The sequence below is a fragment of the Coniosporium apollinis genome (genome assembly GCF_000281105.1).
Source record: "Coniosporium apollinis CBS 100218 chromosome Unknown supercont1.1, whole genome shotgun sequence".
Classification (NCBI taxonomy): domain Eukaryota; kingdom Fungi; phylum Ascomycota; class Dothideomycetes; genus Coniosporium; species Coniosporium apollinis.
The window spans coordinates 894,858-916,845 of NW_006913263.1; the positions used below are offsets into that span (position 1 = coordinate 894,858).

Here is a 21,988-nt window from a genome sequence, read left to right on the forward strand (position 1 = left end):
AAACGCGGAAGAGCAGTCTTGCCTGGCGCAGCAGAGTCATCCATGGAAGCCTTCACGGTGCTGTTGAGGGAGAGTTCAGATTGGTGATGGTCTTTCTTTGTTGATTCAAAAAATAATTTTGGAGTCACAGCAAAACCATTCGGGGAAGCCGCCGCACAATGGCTTGGCTGGCCGTTGACGTTGAAAGACCCCATGCGCTGCTCACAAGCAACCTGTATGTACCTACGCCTGCGCCAACCCTTTGACATATAGCACTCGACTTCACCTGAGTACCTTCCATTCTCCTCGGACATACCTCATGCAACCGACGCAAAGAGCCCGTACACGTCGAAACCGCGCCGCCGCGAGCCTCATATGAACCCTCTGCAAGATGCCGATCCCTTGCAGTCGCCGCAATACTCAAACTCCGAGTCATCGCTCGTACTGCCCAAGATACGCGCTTCGCCCGTGGCTTCCCTAGCTGGTCTACCCTACAGACGATCGAACCCTTCGCTATCCTCCTTGTTCGCATCGACCGCATCGATACTACCGAAATCACGCTCAGGCTCCGTCACACCCACCGCCCCGCTCGTCGCGGGCTCCGTCTTCTCACCTGGAGCCACCCATGGAGCTGCGTCGCCGGCCAGTACTCCGCAGGGTAGTCAGCCGGCGGACGAAGCGAGGACGCTGATACTACGGTCATTTGTACCTCATGTCGGAGTATTCGCATCGGCAGACGCTGATGAGCTGGTGCAGCAGAAAGGGCTGCCTGGGGGCTTCGTCGAGCTTGTGAGGCCCTTCGGAGAGCGGGTGCACGGCAAAGTTACCATCCGCGACAGCATTGGCGCGAGCAGGAGCTGGGACGACTTTGGCATACGGTTCACCGGTCTAAGGGACGGGATTGGGGTGCCACCGGGAGGTGCCAGGAGGAGCACGGACAGCAGGCCAGGCACTGCGAACGGATACCGCAACTCAACAGAGGCCGCCGATGCAGCATGGCTCCGGGTGGGAGGCGACGTTCGGAGTATAGAAGAAGTCGTTGACCGGCACCTAGCATATGCCGAGGAGCAGAGCGGACCAACGGACTATCTGAACCACAAGCAGAATACCTTCGAAACTCCCATCGCCTCCTCGCCCTTTTACGCTCTATACTTGCGCAGACTGCTCTCTGGCCTGCCTATGGCTCCCCACGAGACTTTTTCACACCCTGTAGCATGCGTCTTAGCGATCAGCTCGCGGAGCCCATCTCCTATAGAAGAACTGCGGCGTCTCTATACCGCCACGAGCACGGGCGACCAGCGACTACCACATTGGGTCAACAACGAGTTTCTACGATATTACGTGCTGGTCCACGACGAAGATCATGACGACATTTCCAAATCAACCTCACTTTTTGAGCAGATGAAACGGCATTTCGGCCTACACTGCCACCTACTGAGACTTCGCACCAATCAGTGTGTCTCATCCGACGAAGACTGCATACGGATCCCGACATGTGAATGGATATCTGCCTCGGAAGAGCTGGCAGAGATTCACAGACGAGGTTGGTGAATTCATGTTTGCCAACCGAACAGTGGTACTAATCCTTCACAGAAACCGCAGAAGACATCTCAGACCCCAACATCTACCTCCACGAATCCGACGCCGCTGCCCTCCGCACCTTCGTCCGCGAGCTCACGACCCAATCCATCGTCCCCGTCATGGAACGCCTCATCGCGACCTGGAACGAGCAAGTTGCGTCTCGGCGTCGCGGCATTAGCGGGCGCTTCATGTCTCTCTCCAAGAAATGGTCCCCCTTCAGTTCCTCCCGCACCTCCTCGAACCCTGCCTCCAGCAACCCCAGCAACACCAACTACGACTCCCTGCAGGGCTTCTACCGCCCCGACAGCCCCGAAGCCACGATGCGCAAGCTCGCCGACTACGCCTTCATGCTGCGCGACTTCAAGCTCGCGAGCTCCGTCTACGACCTCCTCCGCACCGACTTCAACACCGACAAAGCGTGGAAACACTACGCGGCCGCGAACGAAATGTGCGCCGTCGCCACGCTCATGACGCCGGCCAACCTCTCTAGCAAGACGAGGACGGAGAATGTGGACCAGATGCTTGAGTCGGCGTCGTATTCCTTCCTTTCGAGATGCGGGGCACCCTTCTACGCTCTCCGCACCCTCGCCATGGGGCTTGAGCTGCTGAAGCTCCGCGGCTCGAGCGCCGCCGACGACGCGGCGAGATGGGCGACCAAGGCGCTGGAGATGAGAGTCGTGGGGCCAGTCGGCGAAGCCCTCTTCACCGAGCGCGTCAGCGCGTGCTACGCGTCCCGAAAGGGCACGGGGAGTATGTCATGGGGCTCCCGCCGGCGCAAAGCAGCCTTCTGGGCCGTGCTCGCCGCAGATAGTTGGGTGAAGCTCGAGAAGGGCGTTCAGGCGGAGAAGTGTCTGAGTGAGGCTGGGCGACTGTATGGAGTTGATGCAGATGGTGTCACGGATCTGCCGTTCGAGGGGATGCGGATATTCATGCGGGCGCTGAGTGAGACTGTTGGGGCGCTGAGGCGCGCGAAGAGGGGGTTTGATGAGAGAGCCGAAGAACGGGAGGCGGATGAGGAGACGTTGGCGGAGGATGAGGTGGTCGAGGAGATTAGCGAGACGCTGGATAAGAGACCGCATCGGAAGAGCTTGGTTGGAATTGGGGCGGGACCGCTAGGTCCGCTGGATACGCCGTTGAGTCCGCTGAGGAGTACGGAGGATGAGCCAAGGTTCAAAGACGACCAGTTCGAGTAGGAAGGGGATCTGGAAGCGGGAGTGTGTATCGATTTAGCGCTGGCGTGGAGGATTCGGCGCATGTATATCTTGCATGGTCAGGCGTTCGCTGGACCTCGGTGGCGGATACCTTAGTAGACCAACCGGTGATTTCTATCGTGACAATATGACAGACGAAGCGTCTTTGCTCCACAAGTTTCTGCAACAAGCCTGCTCTCATCCACGCGGCCCTCCTCACTTTCTGCATTCTGCCGAACGGCTCGTCCGGCCCGCGCATCCCAAGCCCCAGTCTGCCATCCGTTCGGTACCTTATCTTCCCCAAGCATCCTGCATCCCCATCCCTCGCCAAGGACAATAAGGCGTTGCGCGATAAGGCCCATCTATATATCAAGTTTACTCTCCTCAAACAATCTCATCTTACACCTTATCGCCCGCCGCAGCCACCTCCGGCAGGGCCAAACCACCATTATGCATTACCAGATCTGGATAAAGAACCCGACTATCTGAGAGCCCAGATATGCCGTGCGTGCCTGCAGGTTCGCCCAGGCGTCCTCAGCACGCACGCACGCACGGCACGCCCACGCTCTTGGGAGAGTGGGAGAGCGCTGTCAACGCCACGAACCGCTTATCGGGTTGCAGGAGCTGGGACCATTGGCTGTACAGGTCGTGCAGGAACGTGTAGCGCCAAGATGAAAGCCTTGGACGAGATGCGTGGTGTTGATATAAGGCGTGAGGCCCGTCTCTCGTGCGACGGGCCTCTCATTGAGCAGGGTGATTCATAAAACATCATAGAACCCCACCCAACTCTGACTAGCTAGAGATCATCTCCAAGGGAAGGTGGCAGCAACAGCCTCAAGCTCGACGCTCTCTACGCCTCCGTCTTGACCACCAACATGGCAGAAGCCACTCCGGTCCCCGTAACAGAATGGCCTGACTACAACGCGAATCGCAATGGCGGCGATCCGCTCACTCAAGACTTGAACGCCCTCTACGACAAGGTCCATCCAGTTCCTCTCCTTTCCCGCAAGTCCCCGCACTGACAATGCCCCCAGGGCGACCTCTGCTGGATCCTCGTCTGCACGATCATGTGCTGGCAAATCACGCCCGCAATCGGCTTCCTCTACGCCGGGATGCACCGGCAGAAAGCCGCTCTGACCATGATATTCCAGTCTCTATTCTGCGCCTGCGCGTGCGGGATCCAGTTCTGGGTGTACGGCTACTCGCTCTACCAGTCGCACACCACTGGCCCTTTTCTCGGAGACCTGAGCTTGGCAGGCCTGCACAACGTGCTGGCGTATCCCTCGCTCGCAAACTCGGATATTCCTGATATCTTGTATGCGTGCTTCGGGTTCACGTTCGTGACGGCGACGGCGATGATTCTGGCGGGAGCGATGTTGGAACGGGGGAGGTTGTGGCCGAGTATGCTGTTCTTGCTGTGCTGGACGACGTTTGTGTACTATGTGTAAGTTTCTTTTGCAACATACCCACAAAGCTTTCTCCTACGCCCGAGGTGCTCCATTCGAGGAGTAGGCAAACTGACTTCCTCTCCAGCCTCGCCTACTTCGAGTGGAACCCCAATGGCTGGCTCTACAAGCTGGGGGTCTACGATTACGCCGGATCCGGCCCCGTCCACATCGCCTCCGGCTTCAGCGCGCTCGCCTGGTCTCTCATGCTCGGCCGGCGCGCAGATCCCAAGGGCGAGTCCCTGCATAAGCACATGGTGCATTTCCGGCCGCACAACCCCTTCCTGGTCGGCCTGGGCACCGTCTTCATCTGGTTCGGCTGGTTTGCGTTTAATGGTGCCAGCACCGCGAACCTGAGTATCCGCAGCATCTACGTGGTCGTGAACACCAACCTCGCGGCATGTGGAGGCGGGATTGCATGGGTGCTGCTGGAGTACTGCTATGTGAAGAAATTCAGCATCGTTGGGTTCTGCTCGGGGATTATTTCGGGGCTTGTGGGCATTACGCCTGCTGCTGGGTTTGGTGAGCTATCTTTTTGGCCCCGAAGCCAATGACCACCCAGCGGAACTGTATAGCTGATGATTGTTGCAGTACCCGTCTACGTCGCCGCTCTCGTCGGCGCTTTGGCCTCCTGTTGCTCCTTCTTCACCGTAAAATACAAATACCTCATCGGCATCGACGAAGGCCTCGACATCTTCGCCATCCACGGCGTGGGCGGTTTCGTCGGCGACATCCTGACCGGGTTCTTCGCCGCTTCCTTCGTGCCAGCGCTTGACGGCGTATCCGGCACCAACTACGCCGGCGGCTGGTGGAACCGCAACTGGATCCAGATGGGGTATCAGCTTGCTGCGGCGACCACGTGCGCGGTGTGGAGCTTTACGATTAGTTGTATATTGCTGTTTGTTATCAATAGGATCCCCGGGATGCATCTCAGGGAGAGCGAGGAGGATGAGCTGAAGGGGCTGGATTTTAAGTATTTGAGCGATGTGGAGTTTCAGAGGATGAGTGTTGATCTGAGTAACTATGGGATTGTGACGCCGGCGGTAGTTGGAAGCGGATCCAGTGCGAGTCGGGAGGAGGTCCAGCTGGAGCAGAAGAAGGATTGAAGGTAGATTGCTTTGTGCATCGGGTCCTTGTGATACTCAGTATCAGGCACATGTGGTCTCTTTTCGCTGGCTGGCATCATCATTACCGTTTGCTACGGACGGGACAAAGCTATATAGCCTCAACCATATTGCTGTTAGCAATGTTAATATGGCTTAACTGCCGGTTACGTTATACAAGATTTGATCTTATGGTGTCGTCAAAGCGGCAGCGCTGCTAACAATTCGACAATCACGTGCACGCCGCGGATAAGTTCTTCCGCGCACCAAAGGCCTGCAGATTTTGCTCCTGCAGTACCCTCCTTTCAGCATCTAAACAGTTGTCTTACGGGCTGTCAGCGGGATATCGATTCGCAATGGACCTCTCGCATCGGTCCCGACTTTCCTCAGGTGTTGTTCTTGGTTCCGGGTAGCGAAGGCTTACCTTGGAGCTGTAAGGCACCATGACCTCGGCTTTGTATTCCGGCCACCTGTGGAGCCTCTGAGACGACCCAGCCTTCTCTCCAGGACAGAGCACAACTCTGTACAGACCCTTACCACAAAAAACATGCGGTGGACGTCAGCGATAGCGCGCCCTTTGCGGCAGTCAGCTACAAGTGTTGTTCGACAATCGCCTAGGAGGGCTTTTTCCAGTTCGCCCAGTGCGCAGGCAGTATGGGGCTTCATTGGACTCGGCCGGATGGGTATATACTCAAGCCTCACGTGACGAATTATCCGCTAACCGTCTGAAGGTTATCCTATGGCGAAGAACTTGCGCGCAAAGCTGCCCGTCGACGATCAACTCATCGTGTTCGATGTCAACAAGAATGCATCCTCCCAGCTTATGGAAGAGGGAGGTGAGGGTGTCCGCGTTGCGGATAGCGTGCGAGAAGTTGCCGAGAAAGCAGTACGTTATACACCCTTCCCGTCAGCTCCAGTGTCTTCTATGATGAGCATGTTCTATCCATGATCTAAGTTGGGGGCTGCGTTATGCAGCTCTTTCTGTGATTTCACAATATTCATCAAAGCCAATCCTCTGAATGTATCGAAACAAAACTATATACACGAATACCTATCTATGACTGGAGCATACACTTACTCAAGGGTCAGGAAACCGTCATCACAGCGCTGCCAGAACCTTCACATGTGCGAGGGGTGTACAAGTCCATGCTGGAACCGGCAACGCTGCTAAAGGACGGCGTCGCTAAAGAGCGTCTGTTCATCGATGTTTCCACCATCGATCCGATGACTTCGCAATCGGTAGCAGAAATCGCCCAGTCAACCGGCCAGGGCAAGTTCATCGATGCTCCTATGTCCGGGGGTGTTGTCGGCGCACAGGCCGGCACGTTAACATTCATGATCGGCGCACCGCCAGAGCTTGTCGATCGAGCGAAGGAGATCCTCTCGATGATGGGGCGGCGAATACTGCATCTCGGCGACCAAGGCGCCGGCCTGAAGGGCAAGCTGGCCAACAATTACCTGTTGGCTCTAAACAACATCGCGACCGCCGAAGCCATGAATATGGGTATTCAGTGGGGATTAGATCCCAAGGCGCTCGCTGGCATGATCAACACGAGTACAGGCCGGTGTTGGCCGAGCGAGGTGAACAACCCAGTGCCTGGCGTCATCGAGGGCGCGCCGGCTAGCAGAGGGTATGAGGGCGGGTTTGGAGTGAGCCTGATGAAGAAGGATCTCGGTCTGGCTCTGGCGGCGTGCAAAGACGCAGGCGTGAAGCTTGGTCTGGGCGACCACGCCATGAACCTGTATAATGAGGTGGAGGCGGATCCGAACTGCAAGGGCAAGGACTTCTCTGTTGTATATAGATATCTTGGCGGGAAAGAATAGCACAGAGAGATACTTGCCAGCAATAACAGCCTTCTTGAGCTCGAAAAGTGGATCAGTATGCGAAATACGAGCACGTGAAAGTCGAGTCCTGCACAGCCTTACGGCGAAGCGCCCAACGCCGAAGCGATCCGCGTCATCGCCTCTGAGCCCTCGAAGCTCCAGCTGTCACTAGGCTCACTTGCTTAAAACTCCAACATCCAGTATCGACATCCAGCAGCAACAGCGTGCTCTTCCACGATCTCCGACACCATGTGCGGCACCGACATCTTCCTCGCCGCTCTCAGCATCCTCTTCCCTCCCATCGGCGGTACGTAACGCCCCATCCCCCCACCACCGCGACCAGGCTGCAGCTTCACAAGCACGCCTCAATCGCTCGCCGGAAGCATACACCTCTCAGATTCAGCACTAACGTCCTTCAGTCTGGGTGAAACGCGGCATCTGCAGCGCCGACTCCCTCATCAATCTCGCCCTCTGCTGTCTCGGTTTCCTCCCCGGGCTGCTGCACACCTGGTACATCATCTACAGCTACCCGGACCCGACCTCCTACGAGCCCGTCGCCAGCGACAGCGCCGAAAGCCGCGTCACATACTACTACGTCGCGCCCGGCGCGCCGCCGACGCGGCGACCGCACCAGCAGCCGCAGTACTTGCCACAGCAACCGCAGCATCCACAAGGCTATGGAACGGTAGCGGGCAGCCAGCCCAGCGCGGGACAGTTCCCGGGACAGCAGGCCGGCGCGATGCCGTTCCAGACGCCGAAGGGGCTGCCGACTGTGTCGAGGGGGCAGGAGGGTGGCGAGGGGAGTGCACCGCCGCCGCCGAGTTATCAGGATGCGGTTAAGGGGGACCATAAGGTGCAGAGCCATGATTAGGTGGGGTGTCGAGGATCGATAATGTTGGGGTGGTTGGGATGGACGGGGTGAAGGGAACTGAGGGTTTTGAGTTGATCGAGGGAGTACTGGTCTTTTCATGGGTTGTTCGGGGCCGGCTGATGCGTGGGTTCTCTTTCCACCTCGTATTTGTCCAGTGAGTAATTAAACAAGCGTTTCGAACATCGGACATCTGATCTTTTCTCCAACCACGCGTTGCTAAGTGAAGCTGTAGTATCAACTGCAGCGTAACTAAATGCACTTAGTACTGATCCTTGCTAATACTGCCTAAACGACTGTGTGTTGTGGATGATGAAAGACAGCCGCATGCCACTACACTTTTACCAGATAACATCATTCGTCTGCCTCGTCAACACGTTTCTATCAAACCCCTCAAGAAATTCATCGTGCATCCTCTCCATGAAGACGTGCATGATTGAATTGACGACCGCCGGCTTGATCCTCTGTTTCTGAACCCAATGATGCCTGACAAACACGCCGTGGCACTCCCCCGCCAGCCCCGGATGGCTCTCCGGATACCCATTCGCCTCATTGCACGGCAGATCGAGAACGTCCGTCTCCTTGTTGAAGTCATACCGAACATGATCCGAGAAAGCGCGCTGGTCGAACGACCAGCTGTTAGCCCACTGCTTGCACTCCGGATACCTGACACCATCGGGACACTCGACCCAAGCCTTGAAGATCTCCTTCGTGCGCTCGTTGGACTGCGCGATGATGAAGCCGCTGTTGTGGACGAGCTTGCCGAAGCTGTCGTAGTTGACGCCGATGCCCGCCGGGTCCAGCGCCATGGCCACCGAGGTCTCCTTGGTGAAGTTCCAGTAGTTGAGCAGCCACTCGAGGGGGATCTCGGGGAAGCGCCAGACGGTGTCGGAGTCCATGAAGATGACGAACCGGTAATCCTTTAGCAGGTCGGCGACTGCCATTGGTTTCGCCCAGCACGGGCCGCGGTCGTCGAATTCGGGCGTCCGCACGAACTTGTAGTCGTAACCGTGGATGGTGGCTGGGGGATGTCAGTCTCTCACATAGTAGACTAGACATGGAGCTGACACACCGTAGAGGTAGTGGCCGTACACGCCGTTACTCAGTCCGTCTGCTTTGTCCCAGTCCAGCCGCGTCTTGTTCAGCAGCTCGTTCGTGCCATTAAAAGGCCTCGAGTCGGTGTCGATAATGACTATCTGGTTCCGGAGCGGCGCATCCCACTCCGGCTTGCGGGAGAGCGAATAGGTCTCGCCAGTCCCTGCAGTGAAGTTTAGAGCTGTGATTGGATGAAGATATGGAGCATAGAGCCGGTGAATGATCTCCGCTAATGAGTCCGAGGGGTCTCCAAGCGACTGTGTTTCACTGCAGAAGGTATTTTAGTTAAGCAAGCAAGGCCAGGGCGAGAGCCATGTCGTAACCTACGCTACGTGTTCCCCTCCGAAATTCCCATAATGTTTTAAGCCGTCTCGATGTTTGAAGCTAGCAAAGAAGACTACGGCAAGACAGAAGAAGAGAATACCGAAGAGGAGAGAACGTGGCCACGTTTGGCTCATGGCATCAAAAACGAGTGGCAGACAAGAAAGACCATCTGAGGACGGAGTCAAGCAGTGGGAGATACACGCTTATGTGAAGAAGCTTGGAATGTAATCGGGGTTCTGAGACCGCGTTCTGACACAAGGAACCGCTGAGAGGGCTTAGTTCTGCATTTTCAGGTTGCCACATTCTTTGAGGTACTCAGTAGGCTGGTCCATCCCGCTACCTGTCCTGTGACCTGTATACGGCACGACTCACTACCCATCCAGGGTCGGACGATAAGTGCATGGCGGGCGTTTCGAACAGCAAAACCGCCGCCCATAGCATGCCGCCACGCACTTTTCGTTCGACCCTTGATCGTTCAGGTTGAGTATCTTAGGATCGTACTGACTACTACAACAGTCGTTACTGAATAGTACCGAATGATTGCGTGCTGCAAAAGCGTGCCGAACACTGTGTGCAGGTAAGGGGCCGAGGGTGGCATTCCTAATACTTGATTTTACGCGTCGTTACGCGTTCACCCGTCCCATTGGCCTGAGAAGAACGCGTTCCTGCGATCAGATGAGCCTTCGTGGTAGAGATGGCCTTTTTGCTTCCTCAGCTCTTCAAGAATCAGGGATATATAAAACGGAATTGGTAGTAGAGCAAGCTTTCCACTGCACAGACAAACACTTTCTGGGTAATGTCGACAGTTTCGGCAGCGTTATATACCAATGTTGCCGTAGCGTCTTTGCTGGACAGCCCATTGAAGGTAGGATGCGTTGAGATGGATGTCAAGAGACAGACGGTAACTTGGTGATATAATGTGAATGATTCACGTGACCGTGCCAATTTCGTGTTGGTGAGTGAGGTTTAATGCCGAACCAAGCAAACACCGCCCATTCCTCCCCTCTCACCTGATATGGATCACCGTCTCGACATTGCGGACTCGACTGACTGGATCGGCACACCGTTGGCACCTTTCCAATCTCTAGAGAACGCGCTGCGCTGCCAGGTGTGCAAAGACTTCTACGACACGCCGATGATCACGTCCTGCTCGCACACCTTCTGCTCGCTGTGTATACGGAAAGCCCTTACATCGGACGGAAAGTGTCCGGCTTGTCGAGCCAGCGACCAAGCGAGCAAGTTGCGCCGGAATTGGGCGGTGCAGGAGATCGTAGACGCTTTCCAGGCCGCGAGGCCGGCGGCGCTGAAAGTCGCGCAGGAGCATGGATCGCTGAAGGAGGGACGGGAAGGACGGAGGAACAAGCTGAAAAGAGGGTTTCAGGATACCAATCCGGAAGACCAGGAGGAGGAATTATCGTTCCAATCTCGGAAAACCAGAAGTCAGAGTCGGAGAGCAGCGGCGGCAGCATCCTCGCAAGAGGTCGACGACATTATGGATGGGGAAGAGGAACACCAGCCGGATGATGGTCTAGTACCGTGTCCAATCTGCAACACTCGAATGAAGGAGGAGGCCGTCTACGCGCACCTGGACCGTTGCGACGGCCAGCCATCCAGCCAAGGCCGCAGCACCAGATCGCGGTCAGTCTATGTTGTTTTCTATACGCATGCCCTAATGACACTGACGTCGAACTCAGCTCTTCCGCAACGACTCTCAAGCCTCCGCCACGGCAATCCCTACCCCAGCAATTGAAAGCTACCACGCCCCCTAGTGAACGTATACCCCAACTAAGCTATTCCATCCTCAAAGACAACGCCCTCCGCAAGAAGCTGCAGGAACTAGGCATCGCCTCCTGGGGGCCCCGTCCGTTACTCATCCGACGACATACCGAGTGGGTGAATCTTTACAACTCCAACTGCGACTCCTCACGGCCGCGCTCAAAGCGAGAACTGCTGGCAGAACTCGAGACCTGGGAGCGCACACAAGGTGGGAGCGCGCCGAACGCAGGGTCAGCCCCTGCTGGTGTGATGCGGAAGGAATTCGACGGGCAGGCTTGGGCACGCAGCAATCACGACCACTTTGAAGATCTGATCGCGCAAGCGCGAAAGAAAATGATCCCCACGGATGCTGCGAAAGAGGACCAGACAGGAGACCACGCGACAGGAACAACACAAGAACCGCCAGACCAAGACATGGGTGACAAGAGCAAGCCCGCTACCGTCAACGGCGAGCGAAATACTGCACCGAACGGTCAAATATCGGGATCAAGGGATAATCCCTACGAAGGCAACGAAGAAGCGCTATCGATCATCCGCAAGAAAGTCGAAGCAGCCAACAACGGTCACAGTACACGAAGAAGCAGCACAGAGGATGAAGACGTCCCGATGGCCAACGCGCTACTGCCGTCGGAACAGGCACGAGCAGAAGAGATGCAAGACTCGATAGAGCCGCTATCCGCGCCGAGTCGCAGATCCCCACTGTCGCCAACGCGAAAGAAGCCAATGTTTTCGGTCCCAGAAGAGCCTGTTGAAGACTATGAAACCGAGACACAAGCGCATTGACGTCTCAGAGAGACGGGTATGGAATATTTGGCCATTCTTATGATACCCGAATTTCAAAAACGTAAAAATTTGCACGATTTAACAAACGCCTCTATCCCGAGGTATATAGATGACCATCATGCAATGAACCTTGATCAAGACGCCGGAACCGCGTCCTTATCCCGCTTCTCCGCCTCAGCATGCGCGGGTCGAACTTCGTCCAACGACATCCGGCCAAAGCCCTCTAAAGTCTCCTCTACCTCCGTGTCCTCAGGCTGTCTCTCTCTCATCACGTGATCCAGCTCCTGCATCATTAGGTCCCTCTGCCCGTCCTCGGTCCTCCGTCTGTCCGCCTCCTGTTCCTTGGCCTTCTTCTCCGTCTCGATCCTCTCCAACTCCTCGAGCCTCCTCCTCGTCTCCTCCGCCTCCGCCGCCTCTCGCTTCTCCCTTGCATCCCTCTCCAGCGCCTCGAACTCCTCGTCCACCTCCTCCTCATCGACCGCCCCCTCAGCCCCAACCTCATTAAGCACACCACTAACTTCATCAACCTTGACCATCTCCTCCCGCAGCGCCTCAACAACGCCCTCCACGCCTTCCGCACCCCCAACCTCCTTGTTCAAGCCCTTCAGCACGCCCGCAGACGCAGCCATGATCCGCACAACCTCCACCTGATCCGCCGCCTGCTCAATCCCCGCCATCACCTCCTCCAGCTGGCTGAGGGTGGCGGTTCGGCGCTCTAACGCAGAGGTTGCCAGCTTCTTCGAACGCAGCGCGGACATCGCGGCGGTCTTCGATTTCGCGGCCACGTCTTTTCGCGCAGAGGCATCGAGTTCAGAGACGCGCGCGGCAAGCGCAGGGATCTGTGCCTCCAGTGAGGTAACGAGCGTGCGTAGGTGCGCGATTGTGACGTCTTGCTCTGTCACGGGCGTGGGTTCGGTGCCGGGGGCGGCGAGCTTGATGGTGCGGCCGTCGGTGGAGAGGGCGCAGGCGGATTTGTCGCGAGAAAGGTGTGTGAGGAGGATCGTGATGTCTGTTGCTGAGAGCGGGAGGGATGGACTAAGGGCGTGGGCGAAGGCGGTGGTGAAGGTCTCGCGGGAGTGTATTAGCGCGATATTGGAGGTATGTGTTTGGCGGATTTGGGCGAGGACGGCAGCTGCGGCGGCTTCGATGTTCGCGACTATGACGAAGGAGCCCACGGCAAGCGTGTCGGAGGCGGGGTTGCTGCTCAGGAGCCCAACTTGGCGGAGGGACCAGGAGAGGACGGCCCACGGGGAGAGCGTCCAGCTGCGCGCGTAGATGCTGGTTTTGGAGGCGAGGAATTCCTTGAGTGGGATCATCTCTTTCTTTGACACCGCATCGTGTATCACGGCTCCTAGAGCGAGCGGCCGGCCCCATTGTTTCGTCTCCAGAGCCCGCGCCAGCTCCTCGCCAGTCCTGATGGAGAGTAGGTCATTCGAGGCTCCTTGTCCGGGGAGTAGACCGGCGCGCGAGGCATCGATTAAGGCTTTGCGCCAGGCGTTGATGTTCGCAACATAGCCGTCGGGGTTCGTGGCTTGCTGGTAGCGGAAGTCGGAGTAGAGGGAGGCTAGGCGGGCTCTGCTGTGCGGCTGTGAGACACTACGCGTCTAATGGTACGATATGTGTCAGTACCTTCTGAATGCTTCTTCATGGTCTAGGATGAAGTTGAGAAGCTCGCTCATGGCGCTGTTACCACGTGTAGCTGGTTGTGCGGAGGAGCGCGTGCGCTTGGCGTGGTGTTGATATGCGTCACCGTCAAAAAAGTGGCCCAAGCGCTTCAGCCTCGCCGAAGAGTCCTTGATTGTTTTGGGGTTGCTGTTCCGTTTCCAACAGCCTCATCTTGTTTACTCTCAAGCTTTTGACGGTACAGAAGACCAGAGAAGGTGACAAACGCAAATTCACCTCAGACGATCGTGATTCAACATGTTTCGAGTCAGGCGGTAACGTGAATCTGCTTAATTACTCCTTCTTAGTCTGTCTTACTACCTTGTCAAACGCCTCAGCGACATGTCCCATGTTCCACTTGGTTACTAGACTTATGTTAGCGATGCTGAATCAACATGGTATTGGCTGATGCCTTACATCCCGTGACTGAGATCCTCGCAGAAGGAAGAAGGTAAATATGGTACATTTCTCTCAGCTCTGTAGCCTGTTCTGGAGACAGTCTGGTGAAAGAGAACATCCCAAATGCCCGTTTATTAGTGCTAACCTACGTTAAGCGAAAGGAAAATACCTCTGACAGTATGTGGTCCCAGGAGGCCGAACTTTTTGGTTTTCTCAATTTCTCGTACAGCCTTTGTCTCATCCGTCTCATCCGGCCACTCATATGATCCAGATCCTCCTGCCATTTTCAAAAGAGGGCTTCGTCTTTGAGAATCTCAGCAACGATTTGGTGGTTATCTCGGCACCCTGCAACCGTGCCAGTTCATCCACAACCTTCAAGCTGACCTCATACGACATGGTAGCGATATGCAACGCTCCTACGCGTTCTCCATATAGCCCGAAGTTCTTCGAGAACGATTGTGCTACCGCAAATTCTAGGGTTCCGTGGCGGAGAAAAGCCTCGTAGGTGATGCATCATTTGCTAGGTCGCCTGAAGCGAAGCCCTGGCTGGTGCTGTTTCACAATCTGAACTACAACTTTAAACAGCAGACACCTGCTACGCTAGACCGAAGAATAGAAACAGGTTCTTTTCTTCGCAGATGTCCGCGACGGTCTTCCACTGTTCCGCGGATAAATCGAGTCCGGTCGGGTTATGCGCGCAGCCATGCAGGACCACCGACATCGCCGGGGACGGCATGTTTGCGTAGTGTATCCGCCATGCCTTGAAAGTCCAATGATTGGGTGTCCTTAGCGTAGTAAGGATGGAATCGACGTTCAATGTTTGGATTCACGCTCTGCCAGACCTCGGGATGGTTGATCCAGCTCGGATTAGAGACCTAAACGCGCTTTGGAGCAAGAGCATCAGAAAGAAAACGCGCTCCCAGGTGATTCGCGCCCGTCCCTGATACGGTTTAAATTGAGGCAATTCGGGCGATGTCGCTGGCCTCAACACCAAAAACGAGCTTTTGTGCCCCGGATACCAGTCCAGGATGGCCCACAAGCAGCAGGTGCTCATGATTGATGGTTGGATCCTCATATAAGAGCTGCTTCCTCAGAACACAGAGGTCAGCCAGATTGATTCACTTCTGCATATTCCGTCTGTGATCGGCTACCTCTGCTACGGACGGCAGGATCCACGGCATTGCCTGCTCGTCTCGGTAGAATCCAGGACAAAGGTCGACCTTCTCACAGCATGTATCCACAGCGTAGGCCTCCACGAGGGCGAAGGCGGCATCTGGCGGAGTGACCGCGAGGTCTGCGAAACGTGACATTATCACGGCGGTAGCAATTTTTAATGGGTTAAGTACATAGGTAGAAAACACTTTAATGTGTATATATATATAGCAAGCTTTTGTGTAGGCCTCAGGCAACATATGTCTTGCCTAGCTCATTGATTACCTATCCAATTGCTGGTCCTTCGGCGATTGTTCAATGATGCCGAAATGCTCTCGGTCTGCCGACCTTTGGCCATAATCTTGGCACAAAAGAAAACCTCAGCTTTCCACCAGCTCCAGTCAACTCTAGATTTGCTTCGGACAGATTTACAGGTACACTGCGGATTGGCTAGGGCGGTCGCCGAGCAGTCCTGTGAACGCATTGTATAGGTGGTTTCGGCACCAACATCAATACTGTGCCGAATATCAGCTCAGTCCGGCAACAACCAAACCCACCGTTACGTCAAATGAATACCGAGTATGTCTGTCACTCCAGACAGAAGACAAGCGGTTCGGACAGACGCTTTGTCCCGCAGAAGTAGCTCCGGGGCAGGTGTGAGGAAGCCGAGCAGCAAGACAATAGCGTAGGCTCCGTCTATTGAATAACTCAGCCACAACCATTGCCTGACCTTCGCCGCAGATGCCGGCGATGTCACTCGCGCAAAGTCAGATGCTCTGGTGGACAGCCTTGTGCGAACTGCCATCAGTCAGACTGTTCCACTGAATGCGTTTATCCTGCACGCGATCGTCAAGTAAAAGTAAGCCAGAAGTGAGTTCATCAGTCAGGTTTTGTGAGCTTGATTAACGCCTGGCTAGTTACATTGAAGAGCTTCTTGAAGAGAACCAGCGTCTACGCGAGCGAAGTCATAGCACCGATCCCAGCAATGGTGTTCTCACCACCAGCCCAAGCATTGATCCCACAAGAAGTGTTGCGGAGAATGATGATTCTGCTCGCAACCCTCTGCTTGAAGATCGTCCTTGGTTCTTCCCTATGAACACTTCAGAGATGCCCATTCACATTGGCGAAGCTGCTGATGCAGCCTTTGCGACGCGATTCCGTCAAGCGCTGTCCGACGCGTCACACAGGCACATTCCACGGACTCATTATGTGACCGACGAGAGGTTGATGTCATTGTCAGACTCTGATTGTGTATGGCCAGCCCCCGCACGAGCTCGCTTCCTGATCAAGGTCTCGTCGAACACACTCTGCCGGTGTTACCATGTGGTCCGCAAAAGTATGGTTCTCGATGGCCTAGAAATGGCTATTCGGAATCCCGAAGCCTGTGATAGCCTGTTCACCTGCAAACTATGGGCGCTGTTTGCACTAGGAGAGGTCTATTCGACTAGGACCCCTTCTTCAGAAAGTTGTTTTCCTGGCCTTGCCTACTTTGCACGGGCGAGCAGAATGCTTCGCGTGCTGAACGAGCGCCCCAGGATGGACTCCATCGAAACCGTGTTGCTTCTCGTAAGACTTTCTTGGCCATCGACAACTATTCGACATAGCTAACCCCAGATCTAGTCTTTATACTCCTTGACGGTGAATCGACGACATTCTGCATACTCTCTAGCAGGCTCTGCAATGCGTCTGGGCATAATAATGGGTATGCATTTGAATGTACCAGAATTTCAGCTCAGTGATCGAGAGGCAAGAGAGCATCGGAATCGGGTCTGGTGGACAGCGTACATATTCGATCGGATGTGGGCGTCGAGGCTCGGTCAGCCGGTGTCCATACAGGACGATGACGTTGAAGTTGATCTACCATCCAGCGATGGGCTGGCTGGGACATACTCCGGGGACTTTGGAGACCCCGAATATCTTATTGCCAACATTCGGCTGGCTAAGCTGGCAGGGCACATCATTACCTCTATCTACGCTAGGAGGAGGCAGCAAGGAGCCTTCTCTCAGAGGGTTCAACAAGCGCTCAGGGATCTTAGAAATTGGGTCAAAGACCTGCCAAATCGTTTGCAACTAGACACGGATGAGCCTTCACAAACAGCACCGAACCTTATTGTATCTCTGCATCTTTCCTTCAACCAGGTAAATTCCTATTACATGCTGGTTCTTGCCTTCACTCGCTGATGAGGGCAGTGTGTGGTCCTAGCAACCAGGCCAGTTCTATTGCAAGTGCTTCGCACCTACCGAGAGTCATGGAGCAAACCTCCAAGCGACCCAAGACCTCAAATTCCTGAGTCTGCTCTGGCTCTTGCGGAGACATGTATTCGGTGCGCTCGACATTCCTATCGTCTTCTAACGGAGGCCTGGATCGACGGATCCTTCGCAACATTTAGCTATTTCAACACTCAATACCTCTTCTCTGCTGCCACTATCCTCGCGATCTCGAGTCTGTTGAATGACAGGGATTCCCAAAGCGATGCAGACGACTTTGAGGCAGCTGCGCAACTTCTCGGCCAACTGGAGCAGAACGGGAACTTCGCGGCTAAGGAGTTCTGCCGGCACATCGATGCGATGAAAGTGAGCATGAACACAATCCCTGGCAGAAGGGACGAGGATGGCAGCGATCCAAGGGGAATATATCCTGCCATGACGACTCCACGCATGCTGGGTGCCATTCAAGATACCGGACTACCTTACGCTGGCTCAATGGTAACAGCGGGAATGGCTCTGGCGGAACCTTCACTGCAAGAGTTTCTGTCTCAGCCTGACTTCAATCTTCAGTTCATGGACACGCCGATCTACGACGATGCACTTCAGAGCTTGTATTGGCCTGAGCTTCCGACTGAAGGTTGGATGGCTGGATGATCCCGGCACACCTTGGCTACGACGCTCGTCCTTGTGTCTTAAACAAGGCCTTGGGCCAGGTCTTGTGGAAGCGCGGCCTCTGAGATCCGGCTTGACGTTTTGATCGTTCGTCCATCCAATCCTGCATGGCCATGCCATGTTTTGCCGTCAGGAGAGTAAGCGCGCCACCCGCAAGTACAAAAACCACGCCTGAAACGGATCAGAACCAATCTCGGACGGATGGCTCGAGCGTTGACTCACCGATCATAGATGCTGGCCCAATGCCGATGGCGTCAATTAAGGGAACAGATGCGGCACTCGCACATGCTCCAAAGGTGTATTGGATGCAGTATTTACCAGTGATCACTTCTGTCCGCTTGCGAGGCAGTACTTCTAGGATTTGGTATGAGCAATAGTCAACAATGGATAGAGCACCGAAAGCTTACCCGCAGAATAGGTATTGAGACTAGCAAACGCAGCCAATAACCCTGCAGCAATAAAGAAGCCCGTCACAATCGGCAAAGCCAGTCCGCCGACAGAGCAACTCGTGCACTCCAAACCCCAGCCATACACGAGGGAAGCAGCCGGTATCAGGAGGAAAAATGCTATCATGCCGCTGTTCAACCTGTCCTGCGGGAGTCGGACGCCGCCGCGCTTGGTTATCCATTTCCGAACTGTGAGGTCCGAGTATCTGCCTCCAATAATTGTTCCAAGGAGAAACCCTCCCGCCGGGGCGATGTAGAAGAGGCCGGAGAGTAGCGGAGACGTGAGGTGGAACCGGGTGCTGATGAGGTGACGAGGTGCGGAGAGGAGTGAGTATTGGGACCAACTCAACAGCCCGCAGGTCAAATCCTGAGAGAGGTAGACTGTCAGTATGTTGTCTCGGTTTATGATTTGGAGAAGCTTACAGTGAGTAGAATGTTCGGATATGCCATCAGTTTGAACACGTGTATGGGGCTGAAATGGCCCACCGTTTCGCGAACAGACGCAGCACGCTTGGAGGTGTCATCTTTGGTTCTGCTGGATGGAAGAAACAGCATCGACAGGACAGCGCCGAGCGCCACCATCGCCGCCTGCAACCAGAGGACGACACGCCAGTCTTGAAACATAACGATGATGCCGGCGACACAAGGCCCTATTCACAAGATGAGCGACGTCAGCACATTCCCGAAGACCCCCGGATGATATGAGTATCAGACAGTCATGTTCGTACCTAGTGGCGGTCCGAGGACTGTGCCAGCGAGAAAGAAGCCTGTTGCGGTTCCCCGTTGGGTCTTTGTGATTCACAGTCAGTCACCCGTCTAGCACTACCCGAAGCGGAAGTGCAAAAGACTTACCGGAGGGAAGCACTCGGCCAGGATAACTTGTCCCACAACATGGAAGTAAGTTCCTTGCAGCCCGGACAACACCCGCATAGCCGCAAAAGTTGGCATGTTTGGTGCCACGGCCGCGCCAACTGTGAAGAGAAATAGGACAATAATGCAGGCATTGTAGGAGGATCGTCTCCCGATGGTCTGTTGCCAAATTCAGATCAGTTCTGTCTGATCTTTGGATGTTCCAGAAGGCGACTTACACTGCCAATAGGACCCCAGATGAACGACGAGAACCCCATTGCAAGGAGAACTCCAGCACTTGAGATGTTGACTTCCACCGCCGTTGTGGAAAACTCTTGGGCGATCTCATCCGCTGCGGTGAATAGGGAGGTGCTGCTGAATGTTGCGGCTAGGGCCATCCAGCTGGTTACGAAGACGACGAGGCACTTGCGCCACATGGGATACGCATAATTGTTGTGTGTGGCGTTGGATTCAAATCTTCTCAATGTGTCTTCTGAGGCGGGATGCGACATGGCGGGTTCGGGGACCATTGTGGTGGTGGGTAACGATGATAAGATATCTCCTGCAACGTGCCATTAAGATGAAGAGAACCCCTAAAGCTCTCTTCTCCGGTGCTGAACATTCTTATATATTATATGATACATTTTGTCACATTCGCCTCAGCAGTGGGTTTTTCCATGTAGTCAAGTTCGGAGCCCCGGTATATACACCGCCGGCGAATGAGTGAGATGCCGGAGAAGTGGATCACGACCGTTGTCGCCGTCCACTCGCTTGGTGTATTCTTCAAAGACATCAGAAGATCGGAGTGCTACTCCGAACAAACAGCAGGGCATGCATGTTGCGAATGGTTGATGAACTGGCCATCGGTGCTCCCATAAAAGACCCCAAATCACTACAGAGAGTGAGTGGCCGGACACCATGGCAGACTACGGCGTACTACGATATTCCGCCGAGCGGTAGGAATCTAGTGCACAACTTGGGATCCATCGTAGTTGCTCACTCAGCCTCAGCCGCTACGGCAAAGAGAGAGTCGGCGCCGATGATCAGCTTGCCGGTTCATCCCATAGAATCGCTCGGTGAGACGTATTCGTTCGCCGAGTGGCCTCACCATGCTCTCTGCCGAATATATCGCATCATTTCCAGACACCAAGCACAGGAGTATGGGAAATGTTCGCTCGGCTTAGAAATACAGTATCAGCTCGAGGTCAAGACGAGTTTCTGCGATCTTGGTAGAGGATTGATTTCGTAATTGAGGCATTCCCTCTCAATCTTAAATAGATCTGCTGCCCCATCTGTCCGCTCAAAGTTCTCAACTTCCCTTACCATTTCATCAATCCTTCTGAACAGTCTACTTGTACGACCTTTTCTTCCCACCTAGGAAATTCAAGCGCTATTAACACAACCCAAATCTGCGCGCGCAGAACCGGTAGCCTTGCGCTTGTGTAAAAGCAATGGGTTCAGTAACCAAAGATGTCCACCGCCCTGTCATCCACAACATCCCAGCTCAAGGCATCTCGTACTACACACCAGCGCAAGTTCCTCCCAGTGGCACTGCGAAAGACGCTCAGGTTCATGGAGGTCCTCTGCCTAAGCTGTTTCGACCCTTGACAATCCGCGGAGTCACGTTCCATAACCGCATCTTTCTCTCCCCTCTATGCCAGTACTCAGCGCAACGGGGCTACGTAACGGACTGGCATCTGACACACCTGGGCGGTATAATTCAGAGAGGCCCTGGGTTGGCCCTCATGGAGACAGCAGCCGTCACACCCACGGGCCGAATCACTCCCGAAGACATTGGCTTATGGGAGGATGGCCAAATCGGGGGACTGAAGCGTATTGTCGAGTTCGCGCATAGCCAAGGCCAGAAAATCGGCATTCAGATTGGACATGCCGGCCGGAAAGCCAGCACAGTCGCCCCTTGGCTGAGTGAAAACGACATGGCGGTTGAAGAAGCTGGAGGCTGGCCGGAGGATACTGTCGCACCAAGCGCAATTGCCTTTGCAGATTCATATCCCCACCCAACCGCTCTGACCAAGGAAGGAATTGAAGACATCAAAAGGGCGTTCGCTGACGCTGCTAGGAGAGCCGTCAGGGCCGGATTCGATGTCGTCGAGATCCACAGCGCCCACGGCTACCTTTTGCATCAATTCCTCAGCCCCGTGAGCAACAAGCGCACAGATGAGTACGGCGGAAGCTTTGAGAACCGCACACGACTGACTCTCGAGGTTGTGGAGTTGGTCCGCTCTTCTCTGCCTCAGGACATGCCTCTTTTCGTCCGAGTCAGTGGTGACGACTGGCTTCGACATGAGTCAGACATATCTGAGAGCTGGACCATTGATCAAACGGTCAAGCTTGCATCTCTGCTGGCCCAGGAAGGCGTCGACCTTATAGACGTCAGCTCAGGCGGCGTTCACCCTAACCAAAGGATCACTAGGGGACCAGGCTATCAATCTCACTTCGCTAAGACCGTGAAGGCGGGTGTCGGAAACTCCGCAGCCGTTTCTGCTGTGGGCACCATTACCAACGGACCTTTTGCGGAGCAGCTTCTTCAGAACGGGTTGGATACTGTCTTTATTGGGTGATGGTTTCAGAAGAATCCCGGTCTTGTCTGGACGTTCGCGGAAGAGCTGGG

At 55.0% G+C, this 21,988-nt stretch overlaps 11 protein-coding genes across 11 annotated transcripts; 7 read left to right on the top strand and 4 right to left on the bottom strand.

Annotated features, from left to right (window-relative positions):
• Positions 1-354: 354 nt before the first annotated feature.
• Positions 355-2,753, top strand: W97_00293 (uncharacterized protein; the record flags this gene model as incomplete). The annotated part of the gene is made up of 2 exons (XM_007778209.1): positions 355-1,522; positions 1,582-2,753. The coding sequence occupies 2 exons, from the start codon at positions 355-357 to the stop codon at positions 2,751-2,753; spliced, it is 2,340 nt and encodes a 779-aa protein (XP_007776399.1).
• Positions 2,754-3,625: 872 nt separating this feature from the next.
• Positions 3,626-5,301, top strand: W97_00294 (uncharacterized protein; the record flags this gene model as incomplete). Its single annotated transcript, XM_007778210.1, has 4 exons — positions 3,626-3,730; positions 3,785-4,194; positions 4,284-4,717; positions 4,787-5,301. 4 exons carry the CDS (start codon positions 3,626-3,628, stop codon positions 5,299-5,301), a joined length of 1,464 nt encoding a protein of 487 aa, XP_007776400.1.
• A 544-nt stretch (positions 5,302-5,845) lies between these two features.
• W97_00295 (uncharacterized protein) lies at positions 5,846-7,122 on the top strand (the record flags this gene model as incomplete). Its single annotated transcript, XM_007778211.1, has 3 exons — positions 5,846-5,981; positions 6,030-6,184; positions 6,388-7,122. 3 exons carry the CDS (start codon positions 5,846-5,848, stop codon positions 7,120-7,122), a joined length of 1,026 nt encoding a protein of 341 aa, XP_007776401.1.
• A 249-nt stretch (positions 7,123-7,371) lies between these two features.
• On the top strand, positions 7,372-7,993 carry W97_00296 (uncharacterized protein; the record flags this gene model as incomplete). Its single annotated transcript, XM_007778212.1, has 2 exons — positions 7,372-7,429; positions 7,542-7,993. 2 exons carry the CDS (start codon positions 7,372-7,374, stop codon positions 7,991-7,993), a joined length of 510 nt encoding a protein of 169 aa, XP_007776402.1.
• Positions 7,994-8,331: 338 nt separating this feature from the next.
• Positions 8,332-9,543, bottom strand: W97_00297 (uncharacterized protein; the record flags this gene model as incomplete). Its single annotated transcript, XM_007778213.1, has 3 exons — positions 8,332-9,011; positions 9,063-9,352; positions 9,413-9,543. The coding sequence occupies 3 exons, from the start codon at positions 9,541-9,543 to the stop codon at positions 8,332-8,334; spliced, it is 1,101 nt and encodes a 366-aa protein (XP_007776403.1).
• An 881-nt stretch (positions 9,544-10,424) lies between these two features.
• Positions 10,425-11,968, top strand: W97_00298 (uncharacterized protein; the record flags this gene model as incomplete). Its single annotated transcript, XM_007778214.1, has 2 exons — positions 10,425-11,047; positions 11,104-11,968. 2 exons carry the CDS (start codon positions 10,425-10,427, stop codon positions 11,966-11,968), a joined length of 1,488 nt encoding a protein of 495 aa, XP_007776404.1.
• A 134-nt stretch (positions 11,969-12,102) lies between these two features.
• W97_00299 (uncharacterized protein) lies at positions 12,103-13,647 on the bottom strand (the record flags this gene model as incomplete). Its single annotated transcript, XM_007778215.1, has 2 exons — positions 12,103-13,543; positions 13,598-13,647. The coding sequence occupies 2 exons, from the start codon at positions 13,645-13,647 to the stop codon at positions 12,103-12,105; spliced, it is 1,491 nt and encodes a 496-aa protein (XP_007776405.1).
• A 1,332-nt stretch (positions 13,648-14,979) lies between these two features.
• Positions 14,980-15,339, bottom strand: W97_00300 (uncharacterized protein; the record flags this gene model as incomplete). Its single annotated transcript, XM_007778216.1, has 2 exons — positions 14,980-15,114; positions 15,181-15,339. 2 exons carry the CDS (start codon positions 15,337-15,339, stop codon positions 14,980-14,982), a joined length of 294 nt encoding a protein of 97 aa, XP_007776406.1.
• A 1,522-nt stretch (positions 15,340-16,861) lies between these two features.
• Positions 16,862-18,043, top strand: W97_00301 (uncharacterized protein; the record flags this gene model as incomplete). The annotated part of the gene is made up of 2 exons (XM_007778217.1): positions 16,862-17,320; positions 17,372-18,043. 2 exons carry the CDS (start codon positions 16,862-16,864, stop codon positions 18,041-18,043), a joined length of 1,131 nt encoding a protein of 376 aa, XP_007776407.1.
• A 16-nt stretch (positions 18,044-18,059) lies between these two features.
• On the bottom strand, positions 18,060-19,886 carry W97_00302 (uncharacterized protein; the record flags this gene model as incomplete). The annotated part of the gene is made up of 7 exons (XM_007778218.1): positions 18,060-18,232; positions 18,284-18,415; positions 18,469-18,874; positions 18,931-19,157; positions 19,236-19,296; positions 19,360-19,536; positions 19,596-19,886. 7 exons carry the CDS (start codon positions 19,884-19,886, stop codon positions 18,060-18,062), a joined length of 1,467 nt encoding a protein of 488 aa, XP_007776408.1.
• Positions 19,887-20,807: 921 nt separating this feature from the next.
• W97_00303 (uncharacterized protein) lies at positions 20,808-21,938 on the top strand (the record flags this gene model as incomplete). Its single annotated transcript, XM_007778219.1, has 1 exon — positions 20,808-21,938. The coding sequence occupies one exon, from the start codon at positions 20,808-20,810 to the stop codon at positions 21,936-21,938; it is 1,131 nt and encodes a 376-aa protein (XP_007776409.1).
• Between the last annotated feature and the right edge of the window lie 50 nt (positions 21,939-21,988).